This window comes from Dermacentor silvarum, chromosome 9 (genome assembly GCF_013339745.2).
Source record: "Dermacentor silvarum isolate Dsil-2018 chromosome 9, BIME_Dsil_1.4, whole genome shotgun sequence".
In the NCBI taxonomy this organism is placed as follows: Eukaryota; Metazoa; Arthropoda; class Arachnida; order Ixodida; family Ixodidae; genus Dermacentor; species Dermacentor silvarum.
In genome coordinates, this window is record NC_051162.1 from 93312475 (window position 1) to 93334877 (window position 22403).

Genomic DNA, 22403 nt, shown 5'->3' on the forward strand with positions numbered 1-22403 from the left:
AGAGTTCTTGATTTCTTTAAAAAAAAACGGGGTAAGCCGCCCCAGCTTTCTCGAGCGCGAAACATCTCGAACCAGCTGTTTTCATTACGTGCAAGGGTTGACGGTTGGGCGAGTTGGTAACGATGCATCTTGAAGGTGTTCACAGCACACGCATACTTAGGGGAGAGGGACAGTTTCACTCTCCTCTCTTTCACTGTGCCTGTTCCTCTTCCCAAGTATGCCTGCGCTGCGAACACCTTCAAGATGTTTTCGTTACTTTTTACAATGCATGCGGCATGTCTCATATTCCGTGGAGTTCCCTCGGTACGTCGTGCTATTCAAACTCGGCTTTCTTGTTAAGGATGCACTCGCTTTGAACTCGCCAAAGGGCAAGGGTATTCAACAAATCAGAATTCTTCCTATTGTTGGCCATTTATTGTTCTCATTTACCAATTTTATTAATCGCCGTGTTATGAGTTTCCCTTTCCTGCCCAGCTCCGCGGTCCTGAACCACTGTTCTGCGTCCCTGTCCCTTGTCTTGGGTTCCTGCTTCGTGGAGGGTACATCGCCGGCCTAGGTGGCGCTGCTTTGCTGCAGTCGCAGGGACATTGTGGAGTGGTGATAGCTGTGGGTATAGTTGGGGCTTCGGTCGAAGACTTCACCGTGACGGGCTGAGATTTCCTAGTCGTCGGCGCCGCTGGCTCGTTCGGCTTGGCTACACACACGCCTTGTATGCAAACCTGATCATAAAGGAAAGGGAGGAGAGAAGAGAAGAGCGACGTCATTGACACTGTCGTTCATCCAACTTTCATTTCACTCCCAGAAACGCCAGGTTACAGGGCGGGCACAATGGTGACGGGTGTAATCGCGCAAGTGTATTCACGATCGCGTCCTGCTCACACCATCGCCGTGAGTCTTTCAACCCTTTTACTCTTGTAGCTGAGTAGGTTGGAAAACAAGACATACAGTGTGGTCCACAAAGAGAACACCTAATAATTTTTTCATCCCAGCATAACAAGAAAGAAAAACTTGATGTGATGGTTTAGGTAGTTGTATATTGAGACGAAATCATCGCCAACGCCTTCGTGTCGAAGCCGAGCTGTAATCGCTCCTGAAATACTAATATTGTGGTGCCTTTAGCAGTGAAACCTACTGTTCTTCAAACTAAGCTCTTCCTTTTTGTTTCAACGCTATACTAACTGCCTTCGTAAGTTTACGTCAGAAACAAATAACCAAGAGTAAAGCGGGAACGCGGCTCTCGGTTGAAGCCATTTTAGGAAAAAAAAAGTCTGCTGCATTATCACCATCATCAGCCTATATTTATGTCCACTGCAGGACGAAGGCCTCTCTCTGCGACCTCCAGTTACCCCTGTCTTGCGCTAGCTGCCCAACTTGCGCCTTATGAGTGCGCTTAAAAAAAGTAATTTCGAAGCAGCCACTGTAATTTTAACGCGATAGTGTTGGGGGTCTCATGTTGCAGAAAATTTGGTGTCGGCGTCGGCGCCGTAGCCGGCGTTGGCGTCCCACAGTAATTCTCGGTATACGACGTGCATACGCACATGTTCTGACATGTCACGTATCGCTGTACTGTTCATATGTAGCGAGCAAAAATAAAAAGTCACAGACCTGCGCGGCACACGCAGCACAGTCACAGCGTATATAAGTTGGTTGTGCGGCGCAAGAGTAGCTCAAATTTCGGCACCACGCACAACAGGGTCTTCGCGGCAAAGTGTCTTCGCCTCGATTTTCACGAGAACGATCTGAACTGTCCGCCCGGCGGCGACGGCGAGCTGCGGCTTGTAATGCTCTCTGCACAGCAGTCTGCTGAGCCCGATGATGCCTGGTTGTAGCCGCGCACGTAGCTCTGCGATTCGCTTCTTCAGCAGCGGTTGGTACCTTGCGAGGAGGCATCATAACGTGTGCCGAAGAGGTACCCAGAATACGTGGCGCACATCTAACATCGAGATAGCGTTGATTGCGCGCCTCGTCTGAATCGCATCTCGTCGCCTGCGCCTGCGCCTGCGGGCGCGGCGGTTGCAGGTACTTTAGCTAGATGGCGCCACCATACTGGCGGAGGCTCGGGTCGTCTGCGCCTGCGCGTTTCAAAAAGAATATTTCTGCTGCGTTATAGCAAGCGCTTGCGTGGCTCAGTGGTAAAGTATTTGACTCCCACGCAGCGGGCCTGGGCTCGATCCCGGCGGAGAGCGGGTACTTTTTTTTTCGCATTTCCGGCGATAGCAGTTACGGCCAAACGCCGGCGGCGGCATCATCGCGAACCGAAACGGCTATTGGAATGAGCCCATAACAGCTTACGCTTTAAAATATCTAGAGTAGCCGATAATCAGCCAGTTAATTATATACCGCTGTGCAATGGTTATTGCCTGCGTACTCCTCGTACCTTCGGCAGTGCTGCAACCAGCTTGTGACAAGAAGCATAAATAGAAGTTTTCTCTAAGGACAACGCCGCCGACGCCGACATCGGACTTTAGGCGACGCGGGGCCCTTAACGCTATCTCGTTAAAATATATCGGAGCAAATATGCGATGCATCAGGAGGCATGGATGTCTGTACTAAAAAAAGGGGGAGACTGGAAATGACTCGGCATATCGTAATGGAATGCCAGCGAGGCGCGTAGGGACTGTCCACCTTCCAGATGCGTTAGGATTCAAACATAGAAAAATTAGCTTGTCAGCAGTCGAGATAAGCGAGACGATTAGAGTATTGGTGGAAAATGAAACACAAAAGAGATTGATAGAACCGGAGCCATGGTAATGGTATAATACAGTGACATAGATTTTCAATGCGAAAGGTCGAGATCAGATAGGCCAAAGGCTAGATAGCGACAGATGTAGATCAAACAGGCTAGGTGACTATTTGTCCCCGCCCCGTTTCAAAGAGTATGCCAATAAACATCATCATCATCATCGTGAGGCGGTGGGAGCTCAAAGGGGGGCGGCCGGAGAATGCCACCAGACAGGGTTGCCATCCACGTATCGTCTCGGAGGAACACCTCAGCGGGCGGTCGGGACGGCGGTTGGCCTGCGCTTCCCGGTTTGGACGCGCGCATATCGAGCAATCGTTCCGTTTTCCCCTGTCGCTGTCAGACATTAGCCTTAGACATAGTCACATTTAACAAGGCTCTCATCCCTAAACTCGGGCAGCGCTGTGTGTTATCGGACGTGCGCGATCAGGCATTAGGACGCACCGCGTCCTAATGCCTGATCGCGCACGTTTCACATTTTTTACACATTTTGCAAAGCCATTTTTGAAAGTCATCCTTTATTCACCAAACTCGGACCGTGACTCAGCATTTTTTCTCGGCTGCGTCATCATCACTCTGAAACCACAATTTACAGTCAATTTTGCAAGTCACCCTTGCTATGATTCACCAAACTCAAACCGTGGCTCAGCACATTTTTTTGCTGACGGTCAAATCTCACGTATAGTGGATGGTCGAATCTCACATATATTTGTTTGCAAGTCACTACCCCACTCCTGAACACCTTGATTCATTCTTGACTCAATTGAGTGATAGTCATGGCCATAACCATGACTTCTACCACCATCCTTAAGCGTTTCCGTCACTTAGTACCCGCTTCCGTACCCATTCCACTGATGTTTTAGTGTTAATCTTTTTTCGTTGAGTCATTACCATTTTTGTTGAGTCATGCTCATGACTAGGACTTCGACTACACGCCTCTACGAGACATGTAAGGCTTTCACCTTAATAACAGAACTGCACATTTATGAACTTGCACTTGTGAATGTGCAGTGAAGGCTGCCACTGCTCCTTAGAATACTCGTCTCACTTTTTTGTTGTGGCCACATTCCTTTGAAAGGGGATCAACCAATTCTTTTTTTCTGCCTTCCTTTTTTATTCTTTATTCTTTTTTTTGCTGAAGCATTAATTCGGTTCTCTAACCTTTTTTGCATTTCCCTCTCTGCCCTAATAAATAGAGAAGCTACCTATCTCTTGGAGCTACCTCCCAGAGATGTTCTGAACCCTGCATTTTCTGTTTATTTGGAATAAGTTACTCTTCATCGCAACTGTCAGCAGGCACTAAGCCAAGATGATGGCCGGCTTGTAGTAAGTGGCAGTGAAAACCGCTGCAACTTCCAAGTACCGAACACAAAGCACGCACACACAGACAAGTAGATGCAACAGGAGCAATGTTTTCAGTTACCTTCGTGCCTCCACAGGTAGTGTAGTCTAGTGCAGTGGCGTCCTGGTAGAAACTTCGCTTGTAGTAGGTGTAGTAGTTGTTCCGCATCACTCTCTCATACTTGTAGAACATGCAGCGAACTTTGCAAGTTGTTTCCATGACCTTGAAAACAAAAGACAAAGGAACGGTGGTGGGTCGGTGAGGCAGACAGAGGTTATGTTTGGTACGAGTCCACGCCAAACAGGTGCTTGACCATACAGCGTTAATTAGAGCCACATAAAAATGCAGATCCCATGCACTGTTTAAATTGGCGTTCTCAGTGACGTGTAACGACGATGACGCAATCACGACTATGGCATGGCAACGGTGATGGCATGGCAAAGATAGAATGACGACAGCAGCATTACGGCTGCGTGATGACGGCGGTGAGTTGGCGATGTAATGACGACGACGCCATGACGTGATGACGACGATAGCGGGATTACGACGAATGACAACGCAGGCACGACGAGAGAAGGAAGTCGGCTGTACGGTGACGACGACATGACAACAAAGGAATAGTGACAACGGAATGAAGGCGATGGCATCAAGGCGACGGAAGGACAGCGACGGCATAACGTCGAATGCGTGTTTGTGTTGGAGCTAACATCCGGGCTTACATACATCGCCAGCCACCCCGGGCCGCCGCGGTTCGCTCTATAGATCCGGCGTTGCTCTGCACTGTGCCTGGTACCGGACAATCTTGCAAGACTGCTCCTTCGCATATGCAGTCGAACACGGATATATTGAATCTGAAGGGGACTACAAAAAAGTTTTATATGTAGATATTTCGATATATAGAATAAAAAGTATGACTTTAATGCGGTTCGTTATACAGAATAATTCGTTATATGTGGCCTCGATGTATCCGGATCCGACTGTATATTCCCAAATATATCCACCGAGATACCTACCGACCCAGCAGCCCCCAGGAGTCAGCACCCACAAGCCGGAGAAGTAGGCAAAAAAACTTCACTTTAAAAATGATGCAGACGGCAACTCAAAAGAAAAAGTTAATGCCTCACAAAATGGTGGCTTACAAACTAATGCCTCACAAACTAAGGCGGCTTAAACAATAATGCCGACGACAATGACAACGAACAGCGAGGAAGAGTTGAGGATGGCATGCGTCGCGATTGTCGTCGTCGTTGTTGCTATGGCCTCGAGACATGAGCCATGTTTTGAGGCCATAGCAAGAGGAACGACAATCGCCACACTCTATCACGTTGCTGACTCGGGTCGTATTCTGGGCTCACTTCGAGCAACCGCTTTCGATAAACGAACTAACGAACGAATGAAGGATATTTCTTTACTGAACGATGTTAATGTGGTTTCGCATGTCGGCTTCAGCGCGGTGCAAATAAATGCACCTGACTTCAAGCGTTCTGCGTACTCTGCTGCAACGCAGCCTTTAAAGTTGTCGACAACAGCCCGCTGTTTCCGGTTATGTTTCACTGTCACTCATATGCTACGTGGGGCTTCGACTTCCGGCGGATATGGAAAAGACGCAACGTAGCAGGCGACAATGCAATATTTATCTTACTCTGTACGATTCGATGGTCATGGTGGCGTCTTGTACCACCTCTTTGCAGTACGCCAACTGAGAGACTATCATGCCAGGGTATGTAGCCTGCACCACGTATCCCGTGCTGCTAACTGCCCAGCAAATCGGTCCCGCTTTCCTGAAATGAAACGGACACTGGTCAGTGAAAGATGCTGAGGCAATAATACGCACTTTCCACTGTCTCCTTGAGTGCCCACAATATGATCAGCAATGAGAGATAATTTCACAGTCCTCTCAAGGTTTTATACAGGCATACTTTATGCAAAACGTGTTTGTACCCTGGACGCGTTTCAAGAAACAATACCTCTCTAAGCTCTACGGAACCTAATAATTTCTCTGCGAACAGCGATTTATGTGCGCTTCTAATGTTCCTTGTTGTCATGACACGTTCATGCTTGTGAACAAGAAAGAAAGAAAAATCTGTTTTCTTGTGCTTGTATTCTTATTACGTTCTTTATTGCGATAGCAATTATATGTACACTCCAAGCGAATTCCTGCCGTCTCCGTCACCGTGAGGTTCCGTATAAAGTCCAAAGCGATAAAATCGTCGCCACACGCCGTATGCTGTATGTGCGAGTGAGAGCGCGCGGGGGACGCGCGCTTTCACGGAGAGCGAACGCACGGCGCAGAGCAAACGCGATGTTTTCCGTCGTGCGAAAGGCCGTGGGGGGATGGGAGGGAGGGGAGGCGACGTTTAGCTGCGGTACCAAATGCGTATCTTGCAACCGGGCGCAAGGGTAACTCGCGACTCACTCTCCCACGCGAACGGAGGATAGCGGGAAGGCAGCGCGGCAGGGAGAGGGTGCGGCTTCTACTCTGCAAGCAACTGCGTACTTTTACTTAGCGCGGCTGCGAGCTGTCCCGCGCACGGTATCTTGAAAGCGATCTCCACACGGCTCCTACCTTTGTATGCGCTGTGCTTTCGACACTCAGTTTCCGTTGAAGCGATAGACCGCGCGAACCTTCGCTCACTGATATACTGCCGCGCTTTCTCACGCCAGCGTTCTAACAGCGGTTGTCAGCGGTCATTGAGTGTGATCTATTCATGTTTGCTTGTGCGCGCTGACACCATGCTTGTTACGTAATTCAGTTAGAAAGCGAATGTGGCCAAGCTTATGCGGTCGACAAAACTACTATCCTTACTCCGTATAGCTCTGTACTAATTTGCTATCGGAATTGATGCTTCGCCTTTTGGGCGAAACTGCGACTTTCTTCTAAAAAAGAGATAACGAGAAAGAAATGAAAATACAGGTAAGTTAGCCGGTTTACCAGTTAACCAGGCTGTACCTGCACCCTTCACTGGAGGAAGGATAAGCGAGCACAAAAGAAAAATGAAAGGGAGAAGGAAAGGAAGAGCAAGTGATGCGCACGCGCACGCACAAGACAGTTCACCACGCTATAGCGCCTCTTCCTCTTCACAACCGCAATCTCTCTCTCTCTCTCTCTCTCAAAGGCGGTGGCAGAGCTCAGTCGTCTTCAAAGAGTGCAGCAGTGCTTTTGTGCCATAAAAGATGTATGAATAACGATCGAGGCCATGGTCCCAGTATGTTTTCTTCTGCGAACGCTCTGTTGTCAAGTCGGCTTAAGGCGTCGCGTATGTATTTCAGTGTTAAAACAGGGGCAGTATATCAGGATATGTTGTATGGTTTCCTCGCAAGGCACTGTCCATCTTGCTTGTACGGCAACAATAGGCGTTCTTAAAAGTGACACCCAATCATAGGCGTCACAATAAGGTTGCGTCGCATCGAGGTAGACCAGGTGTAGTCGAAGGCACAATAAAGGGTCAAGGGAGTTCAGTTGCGAGTTGGCCCCTTCCGGTGAATTCCAATGTTCCAAACTATTTTGACTTGACGGTGGCAAAGGCACACACTAGCCTTGTTTGTTGGCGGAACGCACTGCTTCATCGGCTCTTTCGTTGCCGATGAAGCCGCAATGATCAAGCAACCACCTAAATTTGAATTTGTGCCCGCTTTAAACCACGCAGTTGTGGGATTCTCTAATTTCGGATGCCAGCTGTTCATGAGGACCGTGAAGTATGCTTGACTGCAATGTTTGGAGTGCCACCTTGGAATCACTGAATATGGCCCACCGGTTAGGTGGCTGTTCATGTATGTAGTCCACAGAGGCTCTGAGAGCCGCAAGTTCCGATACCGTTGATGTTGCGGCATGGGAGAACTTGTATGTCATCGACGCCGATATTGATGGGCTCACCATCGTACCGGTCGAGCTGTTTGCAGTGGCCGAGCCATTTGTCTTACATGCACAGAATCAGAGTACGTCTGATGTAAATGCTGTAGGGTGAGTTGTTTCAGAGCCACCCGTGGCAACTCGGCCTTCGTTTGAATTCCAGGAACTCGAAAATATACGGAGAGTTGTCTGAGGCACCACACGACCTATTTTCCAGTATCGGGCGTGAAGTATGATGGAATTGAGGCAGGGTGCGCCGCCAAAGTAGCGAAAAATGCAACGTGGCTTCTTCGCGTTGGCAAAGAGATTAGATGGCGAGATTGGATGGGGCTGTGAATTCGGAGTGCTTCGATATCTTTTTGTGCTCTCGGTAATGGCGATCGTTGCAACTATATAGGCACACCGCGGAAGCTAAGATAAACAGGGAGTGCTTGGACTTGTATGCTTAGCAGTCGGGAGAGGTTAGTCTTAATTGCACGTGTTTGACAACCCTGGGAGGTTGTACCTTCAACATAGAAGTCACAGACGGCTCCCATACTTTCCAATAGATGAACCTGAAAAGTTTCTCAATGTATATAAGTTTTCCCTTGATGTGGCTACCGTGAACGCTCCAGGACGGATGGCGATCTACGATGACGCCCCAAAATCTGTGAGTCTTCTTATAGGCAATGGGATGGTCATTAGTAAACATGCTATGGGGCGCCGCATGTTTGCACGTGAACGGCGTTAATGTACATTTTTCCGCTTACACTTCTCGTCCTTGCCTCGACAGGTAGGTGCATGTCAGTGATTGGTGCATGTCTGAAGTATTTGCATACAGTTTGCATGCAGATGTGTCACGCCTGATGCACAAATGTAGACATAGTCTACGCTCATTGAGACGCTAACTGTTCGTGGCAGTGATTTTACTAGTCCTACATGGGCGAGAGCGAAAGGAGTGGAACTCATCACCCCAACCTGTGTTATGTCACAACAAGCATAATGTTCATTGGTCGGGCCATATTCAAAGCGAACGAAATAAATACTTTGTTGTTAGGTCGCATCGCACATTTGAAAACAGCCCGAGTACGGGGCAAAGAATAAGGGCCCACGCGACACGGCCGCTGACTTCCAACAATGTGCTCTGCCGAAAGACCCATCTCAAGACTCGGCCACCAAGTTCTGCAGTCTCTAGTGCATCAAGAATTGCTTCATGGGTGATGTTGCATAGGCGCCTTTCCCGCCAAGTAAAAGTGATGCAGAAGGACGCTTCATCGGCTTAGCTTGCTCAATATAGGAACCCGTCGTGGTGGTTTAGCGGATGGTGTTTCTCTGCTAAGCACGAGGCCGCGCGAGCAAGTCCTCGCCCCGACGGCTGCATTTCGATGGAAGCGAAATGCAAAAACGCTGTGTCCCGTGCATTGTGGGCACGTTAATGATCCCCTGGCGGTCAAGATCAATCCGGAGTCTCCCAGTACGGCGTGCCTCATAATCAGATCGTGGTGTTGGCACGTAATACCACAAAATTTAAGTTGTTTTTATATGGGACGCAAGATTGATGACGTTGTGATGACTCCAGCACGTGAATAATGGGCAGCAGCTGGAGTTGTCTAAACTTCGTCACTCTGAGTTCGAATGACCTGCGTGAAGCTTAAGGAACGCTGTTTATGGCGATGATTACCCATATCTTCTTGTGTCTACGATTCGAGTTTGATTCGTGTCTATAAGAGTCGAGTTATCATTTGTTGGCAAAGCTAGTGCCATAAAATGTAAACACTAATTAGCCATGATGAATGTTATTGACTAATTACTGCGTTAACTTCGCGACACGCGACCGTTGATGTTGTGGCATGGGAGAACTTGTATGTCATCGACGCCGATATTCATGCGCTCACCAGTAATTGCTGAGCAGTAATGAAACTTTTGCTGAAAGCGCGGAGATCAACTTCTGCGCTAACTATTGCGTGATCAAATGTAATAGGTATGAAATTCAAACACTTTTTCGTGCCCTGAGAAATGATACTAAAAGAACACGCTGCATACGTGATCTACAAATATAGTTTTTTAAAAATTCAACGAGACTTGCCAGAACAGTGGTCTTTGCACAATTTCTGTTACTGTTGCTATGGCGTAAAAACATGGCTCATAACCACTAGGAAGTTGACCACACAGAAGAAAGTTAGTTATGTAGGGTGTTATGGCGCAAAAGCAACTGAGGCTATGATGCGCCACACAGAAGAAAGTGAAAACAACGTACTATGAACATGATTGAAACAAAAAAGAAACAATGCAAAAGAAGTATTCATTGACCTAATGACAGCAGAATTTGGTGTTTCATTTTGTTGATTTCTTAATGATATAGTTGAAGAAAGGTGACGGCGCTAAAAGCCACACAGTATCTGACGCAGCTTGTTCGTGACTGGGCATACTTCCCGAAATAATATAACTGCATCCCAATCGAAACCGATAGCAGTAACCTTCCGAGTGCATCTATGATTGTACGAACTGTTATAATGCTTCTAACAACTGTTATAATGATTGTACGAACAACTGTGTAATAGCCCGGCGGAGTTTTTGCGAACAATTTATCGCCGAACCTCGAGCTTAAACAGTTACGCTGTTAAAAGACGGCGTTTAGGCCTTCTTTTGCTGCGTCACTGCGCTGCTTCCGCGGCAGTCAACAGCATGCATCAACTCATCCATCAAGTAACTCATACACGATTATATTTCAGTACGTGGGCACCGTTTTTGAATGTATTGAAGCTCAACAAGACGAAGGAGACGACATTGAGTTGACCGGTGAAATAAATTACCAACTATCAATTACTACTAGTGGTGCTAATTACGTTAAGTGTACTTCAAACTACGACCGCAGGATGCCCATAGGACGGCTTTTATCGCGTCAGCTGTTTCATACTCTCTGCAGGACGTACAGCCTTGATCACGTATTACACGCCCACTCGGCTGGGTTTGCCCGTGTTCACGTTTTTCGCGCACAAACCACGTACGCAACGCAATGTAGGCGTCTTCACTATATGTCCAGATCATCTGCCAGGCCCGTATATATGCACCCTAAAATGTTTCACACCCTTCAAGGTGTTGGTTTGTCCTATGGGTTGCCCCACCTTAACGGCTATAAAAAAATCATTGCATACGACAGCGAGCTCCACCTACATGTGCGATGAGAAAAGGCTTAGTTGAAAACTCCGTATTGCAAATGTTGACCACCTGGGTCGCACAGGAATATCTGACAAGAAAAAAACACCGCATATCCACGGGGTGAATGATGATGAGTGGGCGAAGCTCCGGAGGGAATCATCGGTAAACCGTGAATCTTCCGTGTAATTCGCCCAGTATCGCCGCACTAAATCGAACGATTGACTTCCACCAATGACACGCGCCATATGTGACGTCATTCCTATTTTATAACAGCGCCCTTCATTATAATTGCACCATCTCTCGCTTAAGGGGACGCTAGCACAAACGCGTTTGAAACGTGCAGTACTCTCTAGTAAGGCGGAGAGGCCACAGCGTCTTACGCAGCCGTTTACACATGCCGGAACGTGCACCGCGTTTGCCGACGCCATCACATGACTGCTGAGAGAGTATAACCCCCGTATTCATAAACGCTCCTCGACTTGAACTTGACTTTCCACCGCCTTCAACGCGTTTCGAACGCGCTGCCCAAGGCGGTGGCAAGTCAAGTTCAAGTCGAGGAGCGTTTATGAATACGGGGGTAAGGCGGAGAGGCCACAGCGTCTTACACCAGCTTCTTACACGGGCCGTAACGCGCAGTCTTTCGTTAATGTTGGGTATTTATTGTCATCGTGGTGCGTGTGTCCATGTGCGCTTCGTGGCGTAGTGGCTAGCGCCGCGCGTTCGGAAGAGGGGTCCCTGGTTCGATTCCGCGCTACGGACACAACTGTCGGAAATTTTTTTTTCATAAAAGTAGACGTGGCTACCTACTACTACGACGACGACGACTACTACTACTACTACTACTACATACTACAGAGGAGGGACAGACCCACACCCTAAGGAGCTTCGCCCCTAAAAACTGATAGCAATCACTATAAAAATTTATTTAGGGCGCGTTTCGTGTCGTTTGTCGCAGCTCTATCATCATTTTTACTTGCCACAAAAAAAGTCAGCGAACAAACGAACTTCGTTTGTCCCCAACAACGATTCGATCTTGCCCCTTAATCTTGAGGGTGTAGGCCGTGGTGACAACCGAGCACCTTTTATACACCCATAAGGGTGTTTAAATGTTTACTGTATATACCCACCTGATGACGTACTGCATCTGCAGCAAACTGCACGTCGAGAACTGGTGGTGGCTCGGACCTTTGTCGATGTAGCTCATGATGTTTCCCGCATCCCATGGGCAGTTCCGGGCACCCGGGTGCCCGACCGTCTTAGGCGCTTCGCCGTCGTGCTCCGAACCCAGGCTTTTGATGGAACGCGTGGAAAAGGAAGGTCTCATTAGGACTGACGCTCTCTTACCTTTCTATTAAGCGTACCCTCTTATCAATGTTTGCTATGTTCAATTACATTGTATTAGTTTGCGCAACTATATCAATATCATATCTTACCGATGCCCGAAGACAACTCGAGGACAAAATAATTTTTCAAGTCGGCTCTAATTGGGAAGTTGTATGTTACGCGAATGGGATTTTTTTTTGTTTAAAAGCGTACGTAATAATACTTTCGACGAATTATTATTTTTTGCGTTCCGGATTACGACTGCCAAAGTTATGAAAACGAAACCTGGCAAAGGGCCCTTTCTCGGCTTGCTGGATGTGTCTAACTGCCGATTGTCAATTAATGCGTTATATAGGTTATGCCTTGAAGGCTATATCGAGTCTGTATAACTTTTTGAACAATTGGAAGGGACACTGAAGAAACAATTTTTTATTCTATACACTGTTGGATTGCCTCACTTTAGTAATACCAAATAGGCAAAATTCGCATCAATTCACTGATCCTTGATGTGCTGGCAAAACATGTAATCGTGAAAGACTTGTGGAGCCACCCAGTGAAGTTTCCTAACTAGATCTCCGTAATGTTGCGTATTATGACGACGTCTGGTCATGACAACCTAATGCTCCAATAATTAAAATGAACATCCTTTCCCTCGGCAGTAAACTGCACCCATGGTCAAAATAGAGAGCGCTGCACGGTAAACGTGTTTACATCCAAAAGAGTGTAAATAGGGTGTATTCTCATCTTGACACCTTTAATTACACCTTTTCAAGCCCTATTGCCGTTATTTACAATACTATATCCTTTCAATAGGGTGCTTACATCTTATAGCACCCTCCAATTGGCGCCAAGGGTGTTTATGCTAATTTACACCCTTCGGATGTAGTCTCTGCGACAAGCCTATTCACACCCCTTTGGGTGTAAAAACTTTTACTGTGTATAATAGCTTTTGTGAGTGCGTGCGCGCGTGCGTATATGCTTGATCTCACGCGCGGCCTACTGTGCCTTCAATTGTTAACCTTTACCGTAATATTTGCGCATCGCTACATCCGATTATTGTCCAGCGGGGAAAAAATGCTAATATATTCCAACTAAATACGAGAAATTGTATTCAAATATCATAAGCGGTCGTTACGCGACTCGCTTAGCTCCTTTTAGTCAGTGGCTATATACCCAAGGAAGATGCAATACGTGCGCTTTCTTGAGTCAGCACTTGCTACGCTGCCTCTGGCACGAATTATGCCGGCACTTGCAGTTGTTAGCAGTCTGCGTGGTCACTGCGGTTGCATGCACAATGCTTTGTTTATTTTCGACATCCCTTTGCCGTAACAAATTGGTCTAGTTCGCCCGTTGTAGGGACTGGTGGGTAATGATAAAGGGACGAGAAAAATGTCTAACAAACTAAGGGTTGAGGGGACAAAGTACTCCAGAAACTACCTTCTTTACCCATTAAAAATTTTCAAATGTTTTATCTTGATGTCTTTCCCTTTCCACGTTCCCCACGCAAGGGTAGCCAACCGCACGAGACCTTGGTTACCTCCCTGTCTTTCTTCCTTCTTCTTCTCTCTCTCTGTATTTTAAAATATCACTGTCGAAATAGACAATGCGGTTGGCTTCGTCGTAAGTTTGTCATGTGACTTAGTACAACATTAAAACTGGCGAACACTGCCGATATTAAGGCGCCGACAGAATAGCTGAGCGAACGCCCACTGAATCTGGGGAGAGAGAGTTTAATGGTATCCGCAGAGAGGTTAGGCTATCGACAGTCTCGGCAAGCTATACCTTATAGGTGAGATTTTGAGAGATTAAAGAAACGCAGATCACTCGCGCACACGATGGATTGTAGCTTTCAACTTGGAGAGTCGCTTACACGTGAGCGAGTTCGTGCGTAAGCGTGTGCATGCCCGTGTACAGTCCTGGCTTGTCTTCGCCGAGTGCCACAAAGGATGTGGTGCAGACGCTGGACACAAAACCGATTCCTGAAAGCATAAAACGGGTGGTTTTACCTAAACATATGCCAAATTACCTAAGAATATGCCGTGCTGTCAAATAGACCGATTTTACGGCTAGTTTCACCGCGCCAGCGCTGCCACAAAGCATACTGGTAGTATAGCCGTAATCCTTCACGGGCTCAATAGGTGATTTCTATAACACGGCATGTAGGGCGTGTTTCCGGCTTCCGAATTGCTTCCGGAGCTTGCGGTCAGCAAAAGCATAGCATTCGAGATCAGTTTTTATTATCTAGAGAGAGCCTTCGCGGGGCGTAAATTTGAACGCCAGCTATTGCATGTATGGTAGGAAGTGTGTAGTCTTCTGTACCGCGACAAAGTGCATGGCTTAGCCCTCGGTATGAGGAGGCAGCAGAGTGAGGAAGTAGAGAGAGAAATGAAATTCGAAAAGCAGCTATAGAGTGGGTAATTGAGCGTTAGACGAACGTTTGGTTTGCTGCTTCGCACTGGGGAAGGGGTAAAGGGATACGGAAAAATGGAGAGGAAAGCGGAAACACTCAGGCAGAAACAATCTCAGGATCACTGTCGGTGTTGATGCGATTAGCAGTAAAGCATTGCTACTGCCGAGAAGAGCCAAGTATGAGGCGTGTCCTGCAACTGAGCTCCTCTGTCGCGCTTCCGTCTGGAAACGCTGTCGCCATCTAGGAGCGCCGCCGCGAAATACATCACGTGGCACATGTATGTATATACGCACAGGGTGTTCAAAATTAAGCTTTACGGAATTTTAAAAAATCGCCTTTGGCAGGTAGCATAATTCTTATCGTTGAGCTGGGTTATTCGAAGAGTCGGACATTAGTGGCACTAGAAATCGAAACACATATTCAACTAATTAACTTTTTGGTTAATTACTTTGCGACACGTATTGCAATTTACGTATTGTAGCTGGTGAGTTTGCGAGACGCGTCCACTTGAAATCAATTTCCAGGATGACACCAGGTTCGAGATATTATTTCCCAAAGTGTGGGACGAAATACGTGGGCGTTCCAGTTACTTTCGTGCTTGAATGTATGAAACAGCATTTTTGTAAAAAAGTAAGTGGAACAACAATGCATTTTTACGGCGAGTTTGATGGCGCATATCTCCAAACGGGTGTCATGCTGGAAGTTCTTTACAAGTGGATGCGTCTTGCAAACTCACCTGCTAGAATTCGTAAATTGAAATATGGGCTGAAAAGTAATTAACAAGATAATTAGCCATTTTCCTTAATTTGTTGAATATGTGTTTCAATTTCTCGTGCTACTAATGTCCGACTGTTCGAATAACCCAGCTCAAAGCTAAGCATTATGCTACCTGCCACAGGCGATTTTTAAAAATTCCGTAAAGCTTAATTTTGAACACCCGATGTATTCAAACAAGAGCATCTCAACATCTGTGACGCGGTTTCGTTTCCTCCCAGCACCGGATAAATTTTAAGATTTTTTTTTTTTTTTGACGTTGAAGAGTGTAACATTTACCCAGTGGCACACACTCAGCGGTGCCAGCTTGCGTGAAATGAAAGTGGTTAGATACTGACGCTAATACCAGAAAGTGTATTAAGTGTCCCAAGAATGCTCATCACATTAAAATGACGCATGTGCTCAAAAATAGACAAAGATTGATTCTTCAGGCTTATCGTTTTACACTGGGGTCATCAGAGGTGCCGTAGCACCGGATTAACGTGGACGGCCTGGGGTTTTTAAACGTGCATGTGAATATCAGTAAACGACCCTTTCATCGCAGAAGCTGTTTTTTTCTCCTCGATATCTCCCGCAGACTTCCGTTTCACGGAAGTTACGTCATAGACCAAGATGGCTCAGCACAAATCAGCACACAGACCGGGTGTGTCGCGAAATGCGTTGGAAATTACTTAAAGATAGGAAGACCCGATAAATAAACGATTTCCTCTGAATTGCTTCCACCACACGAGGTATACATATGAAAATGACTCGAGGTAGTATGTAGACCTTGATTACTGCAAACTAGACTAATGTACTTTTTAACTAGACGAGCCAGACGATTAACCGCAATGGAAGACTTGAAATCCGTCATCCGAGGTGCCCGTAACCGTTTCCACAAATGCGAAAATTTAACGCTGCTAACTTTTAGAGCGTATGTGAATTCTGGCTAATTTCCCGCAGAAAAGCGGAACTGAAGTACTGTAGAGTGCAGCTGTCACGGACTTTGTAGGCATCTATGAGGGACGTGAGTGTTTGCGCCTCAACGTCGGGCGACCATGAAGCGAGCGCCCTTATCAAGTCACGATCTCCCTCACTTCGTGCTCACCCAATACAGTATGGTGTTAGCAGTCACATCGCTGATGGGTGTCAACTGAAGGCGTGATTAGCTCTCTGGGACAAGTTAATTTGTTTTGCGCGATTCTGACAATTACGGACTGCTTGATCCACGTTCTGATTACCGGTAATACCGCAGTGCCCTGGAATTCCATTTAAATATTACAATGTGCCCAGCGTTAGATGCCAAGTTGTGTAGGTACGCCATGTCACGGACCAAAATGTAACAGCTTGATTTAGCGCTTTTCGTGCTATGGCATTACAGTGCTGCATTTGAGTCTGAGAAAGTTGACCAATGTTGTCGAAGTTGCGTAATATGTATTTGATCGCCTGTTTTATTGCCTACAGCTCGACGTATGTTGATGACCTCAATCTCTTACAACTCTATGAAAACACCTAGCTCTATAAGAAACGTAATTAAACAACACAGTAATAGCTATGATGCGCAGTCGTTGTCAATTGTGCCTTCGTAGCAGGGTACCCAGTGCTAGGCCAATGCTCTGTATAATAGTTGCTTTAGGCATGTCCATTGAGTGTATTGCTGTAATGCTGTTCCGAATGTGGAGAGGAGATAGCACACGTGGAGAGAATTGTAGAGGCATCATCTGGGGTGCTTGTTTGAGGATAGTCAGTTGAATTTCGCAAGCAGCTTGTCCAAAGCCCAAATTATTTTCTATGTTGATGTGACCGAAAAAAAAATCATTCTTGTTTTTAAACTCCTGTTACGCGTATATATGCCAGCAAAAGAATTGGTAAGACCTACACTAGGCGTAGTCGGCAATGAACCATCTCGGTTTGTTCCCTTTGAACAGACACCTTGGTGAGCACAAGTATGGGAATTGCCACGCGAATGGCGTGTAATCGAAAATGTGCACTGATGCGTTCGTTCGAAAAAGCAGATTATACTGATTTTTAAAGGTACCTAATGCTCAACCTACAGCTTTCTCTGGCATTCTTTACATAAAAACTATCTATACATACGAAAGTACTTTAAAATTCGTGATTAAAACTCTCTGATGGGCTAGTTGATACAAATTTCAAGGTTAAGAATCACATGACACAAAAGACACGGGCATGAAGTGACGGGCATGACGGACATGACGTCACTTTGACTTACTGTTGCTGCGGCTGGGGCGCGAAATGAAAAAAAAAAGTGCATGTGTCACCTTCGTTTTCTACAGTTACTCCTTTTTTAATAATTCCTCAAAGAAGCCTAATGCCTTGCGCATCAGCTCGGTTGCAAAGTGGATACGTCATGTGTCTAACGTGGCCACTATCTATGCAACTTAACTTAACCCACCGAAGTGATTCAGTGGATATATGAAAATATGATGTTGAGAACGGAGGTACCGAGTTTGATACCTTACTGCTCCGGCTGCATATGGGAGGGGGGGATGTAAAAAATAAATAAATAAATAGATGAAATGAAACTTCGCCCACTTCTTAGGTATACGTTACAGAGCTGTAAGTGGTGTAAACATTCAGGAGCCGTTAACTACGGCATCTTTCATAACCCAGGTTTGCATTTTGCAATGTCAAACTACCTAAATAAATAAATAAATAAATAAATAAATAAATAAATAAATAAATAAATAAATAAATAAATAAATTTATTTAATAATAAATAAATAAATAAATAAATAAATAAATAAATAAATAAATAAATAAATAAATTGAATTGACTTCAAAAGAATACTACTCACCCAAACCGTTTACGGTAGCTTTGCCGTTGAGGACGGCATACACGTCACGTCTTCGTTGTAGCCCAGAAAAGAAAGAAGTAACAAATTGCGGAGCTTAAGTCAAGAACGTCTACGTAAGCGTCTGAAAAAAGTATGCATTTATACAGAAATTGTGAATACCCGGTGATAAGGTACACGACATCTGGATTACTGTATTTACGCGTGTTGTTATAAGCGTAGTCTCTCAATTTTCTCAGAGTTCCTTCATCGTATATATAGTTCGGATTTTGAGGATACAAATCGGCGTATGGTTCGATCTGAAAAATGAGGGAAAAGACGAATGTACGAACGATCTTCAATTGAAACGGACATTTTCTGGCAAACGTTGGATCAATCTAGGTTAGCGGGGTGTTATCTTGGGCGCGTTGTTAATCCATCGTAAACTTGGAAAAGCACGCTACGAACAGGGCTCAGGCAATGAAACAAGAACAATCGATTAAAATATTTATATGCTTTGCGCACGAAAACCATGATATAAATATGAGGTATATTGTAGTGGGGAACACCGGATTAATTTTGACCACCTGGGATTCTTTAACGTGCACCTACATCTATGTCAACGAGCATTTTCGTATTTAAACCCTATCGAAACGCGGTCGCCATGGCAGGGACTCCAACCCGCGACCTCGTGCATAGCAGCGCAAAGTCATACCACTAAGCCACCATGGCGGGTAAGAAAAGTGCCCTGTTTGCTGTTCGTGTTTCCTTGCCTGATCGCAGCGCGCCTTTGCGAGTTGCAATCTAGAATGCTAGATTACCGCGTTTTTTTTTCTTTGATTCAGAGTGATCCCCTTACCTTAGACATCTCAACGCCGGTGACAATCAGTGATATTCTGGGATCCTTCGCCGCACGGTACCTGAGGCCCACCTGTCGAAAAACAATGCCGAGAGAAGAAAGGTGTTCGATCAGTGGTGTGCAGCGAGAGACCCTATGCACAACAATCGGCGGAGTCGCGGAGATTCAAAAGTGAGTGATGCCCGTTCTACAAGGAACAAACATCTGACGAGAATTTGATGAGAGGAGTTGATGATACAGCGAAACGTCTCCGCGTTAACTTTGAAGACAAAACGCAAAGCCGAGCTGGTAAAGAAACCGAGGAGGGCAAGAATACGAATGCTGCACGAAACTACACTGTGACAGAGCAAGAATGCTTAGCGGCTGTATTTGCTGTTCAGAAGATTCGTTGCTACCTCTACGGGCGTCCATTCACAATTGTAACCGACCATCGTTCCTATGCTGGCTCCGTGACCCCTCCGGTCGTCTATAGCACGCAGGGCTTTACGGCTACAAGAATTTGACTTCATTGTATATCGCACGAAAGTGGAGGACGTCATGCCGACGCTGATTGCCTTTCCCGCCTTCCTCTGTCCGCAACGTAGGATAACGCGGACAATCTCGAGACCTGCTTTGCTGCTGTCTCTCACACGTTTCCTGACGCCACCGTCTTCCAGCGGGAACAGCGCAATGACTTATGTTTGGGCCCCTGTTCGCCCATGCCTGCAGTCCAAAGGCCAGTGGTCGCTTTTGTCTTCGCAATGGACTGTTATACAAGACACCTTACACAGCAAGTGGCGCACGGTATTTACTGCAGTTGTTCCCGAAAGCCTGCAATGTGACGTTCTCCGTGCCATGCATGATGATCCGACATCAGGCCATCTTGGATTAATTCGAACCTTACGTCGAATACAGGATCGGTTTTACTGCCTAAGAAGCGACATTCTACTAAACAATACGTGTCGACCTGTGACAAGTACCAGCGCCACAAGCGACCTGCAAGCGCTCCGCAAGGCCTTCTTCATCCTGCAGCGCCGCCTACTACACCTTTCGAGCAAGTTGGTATCGACCTGTAAAGACCGTTTCCACGATCTTCGAACAACAACCGCTGGGTCATCGTCTGTGTCGATCACCTTACTAGATACGCGGAAACCGCCGCGATACCTTCCTTCACAGCTGCTTGTGTCGCTGCCTTCTTGTTACGCTGTGTAATTCTTCGCGACGGTCCGCCTCGCGTAATCATCAGCAACCGTGGTCGCCAATTCGTCGCCGACGCCGTGGAAAAATTGCTTAGACTCGGCACTTCGCAGCTCCGCCACTGAACACCATATCATCCCCACACGAATGGCCTTGCCGAACGTACCAACCGCACCCTGCCAACATGCTGGTCATGTATGTATCACTGTAAAGAAAATTATGGGACGTTCGTCACACTTGGTTGTCGTGCCGCGCAATGAGGAAAGGACGCAAGAAAAGCAGTTCAGCTCGTGATGAAAAATCCAAACTACATTTATCAAAACAAAAACCAAACTACTAATCGCACAGAACGTTACGGCACATGACATGACAAACATAATATGCTAGAAGAACTAAGGTTGATAGGAGTCCGAGAAACAAACAGTTCAAGAGAGCTCACGGTACGGTGTAGACGAGACGAGAGGTTGCCGAAGGGAGGGCCGATCACAATCATCCAATCACGAAGAACTGGGATGACATCTTACCGTTTATTACCTATGCCTACAATACAGAGAAGCATGAAACTACGGTATTCACACCTGTCTACCTACTCTATGCTCGGGCACCGCGCAGCTGTCGCTACACCTTTTTCCCCTTTACCCTCCATACGGAGGATTCAGTTGCTGAAACTTTGTGCCGTGCTGAAGAATCCCAACAAATTGCTCGTCTGCGTACACTGGCATCACAAGATCGCTCCAAGGAGCGGTGTGACCGCCGCCACGACTCAGTTTCATTCGAAAAAGGTGACTTGGTGTGGCTGTGGGCCCCTAAGCGCAGACGCGGGTTATGCCAAAAGTTCTTGGCTTAGTATACCGATCACTTCAGTCATCGACCGCATTAGTGATTTAACGAATGTGGTCACCCGTGTAAAGTCACCAGGAGGCCGCTCTAGCGGTATACTCAACTTGCGCATTTTACGCGCCTCAAGCGATATCACACTATCACTCAGCCCTAACTCCCATGGTGGTCTTCGTCTGCTAAACGGGGAATGTAACGCCTTGGTTGAGACGAAAGGAAGAAGAGGATGACGGATCTATCGGGTGCGGAGCGCAGAACAAAACTGGTGCTGCACTGTTTCCCTAGATATATATATATATATATATATATATATATATATATATATATATGACATAGCTCTAAAGCGCTACTGCATTGGAAGTGGACGAAGTACTCACAGAGTTAGCCATGACGCACAAGTACACCAACAGTGCCTGATTTGAAGGGAAGTGTCTGTGATGAGGTCCGTCCGAAACGAAGAATAGTTCAATCTGAACTGAGTCCGGAACTGTCACCGGTTGCTGATTCCACCGCTCGCTGATAACAGGCTTCTCATCTGCAATAAAAAGCGTGCGCATATTAGAATATGTATATAGTTATCATGATGGGGCTCAAGAGTTAGGCGATAACATAATTCTCCATGGAAACGAAGAAACGTTGCAGCATATGTCACAACGTTAGACGCTTGGATCATCAGCAGGTCAGCGCTAGAACACACCGCTTCTGAAACTACGCGGTGCGTGGACTTACGGATCGTTTTGTAGTATAGGGAATCGACGTAAACCAGACAGTATGTGCCGAAAACCCTCACGGGCCCTCAATTTAAGAGGAGTAGAATTTTGGGCCAGTTGGTGATGCATATTTTGTTGCGGTAAAATACGAAAGACGGGACAAAGTAGTGCAAGACAGACAGGTCAAGCGCTGCTGATAACTGTGAATGTTTATTGGAAAAATTGGACAGTGCGATGCGCGCATGTGCGCAAGACACCCTGAAACTAGCAATAAGAAGAGCCGGCGCAAAAAAAAAAAACCAGGTGATACGGCAAAAATTGAATACAACGCACGCACGATCTCTTCGTGAAAGGTGATAATTGGGAAGCTTGTGCACGCTGTCAACTGCGCACAACAGGCACAACTTGCTCGTTTCGGGGTGCCTTGCGCGCATACGCGCATTGTCCTACTCTAGCGAAACTTTTCCAAT

At 46.5% G+C, this 22403-nt stretch overlaps 1 protein-coding gene across 1 annotated transcript in view; it reads right to left on the reverse strand.

The window, feature by feature from the left end:
- Positions 1-398: 398 nt before the first annotated feature.
- The window catches only part of LOC119463352 (venom metalloproteinase antarease-like TtrivMP_A), a 49859-nt gene continuing 27854 nt past the window's right edge, over positions 399-22403 (reverse strand). Inside the window, exons 5-13 of the mRNA XM_037724162.2 lie at positions 21601-21758; positions 19211-19282; positions 18535-18671; positions 18376-18425; positions 14264-14372; positions 12198-12359; positions 5725-5863; positions 4164-4304; positions 399-719 (exon numbers count right to left, since the gene is read on the reverse strand). Of these exons, the coding sequence (XP_037580090.1) occupies positions 450-719; positions 4164-4304; positions 5725-5863; positions 12198-12359; positions 14264-14372; positions 18376-18425; positions 18535-18671; positions 19211-19282; positions 21601-21758 (1238 nt within the window). The 3' untranslated portion in view covers positions 399-449. The remainder of the gene's footprint in view (positions 720-4163; positions 4305-5724; positions 5864-12197; positions 12360-14263; positions 14373-18375; positions 18426-18534; positions 18672-19210; positions 19283-21600; positions 21759-22403) is intronic.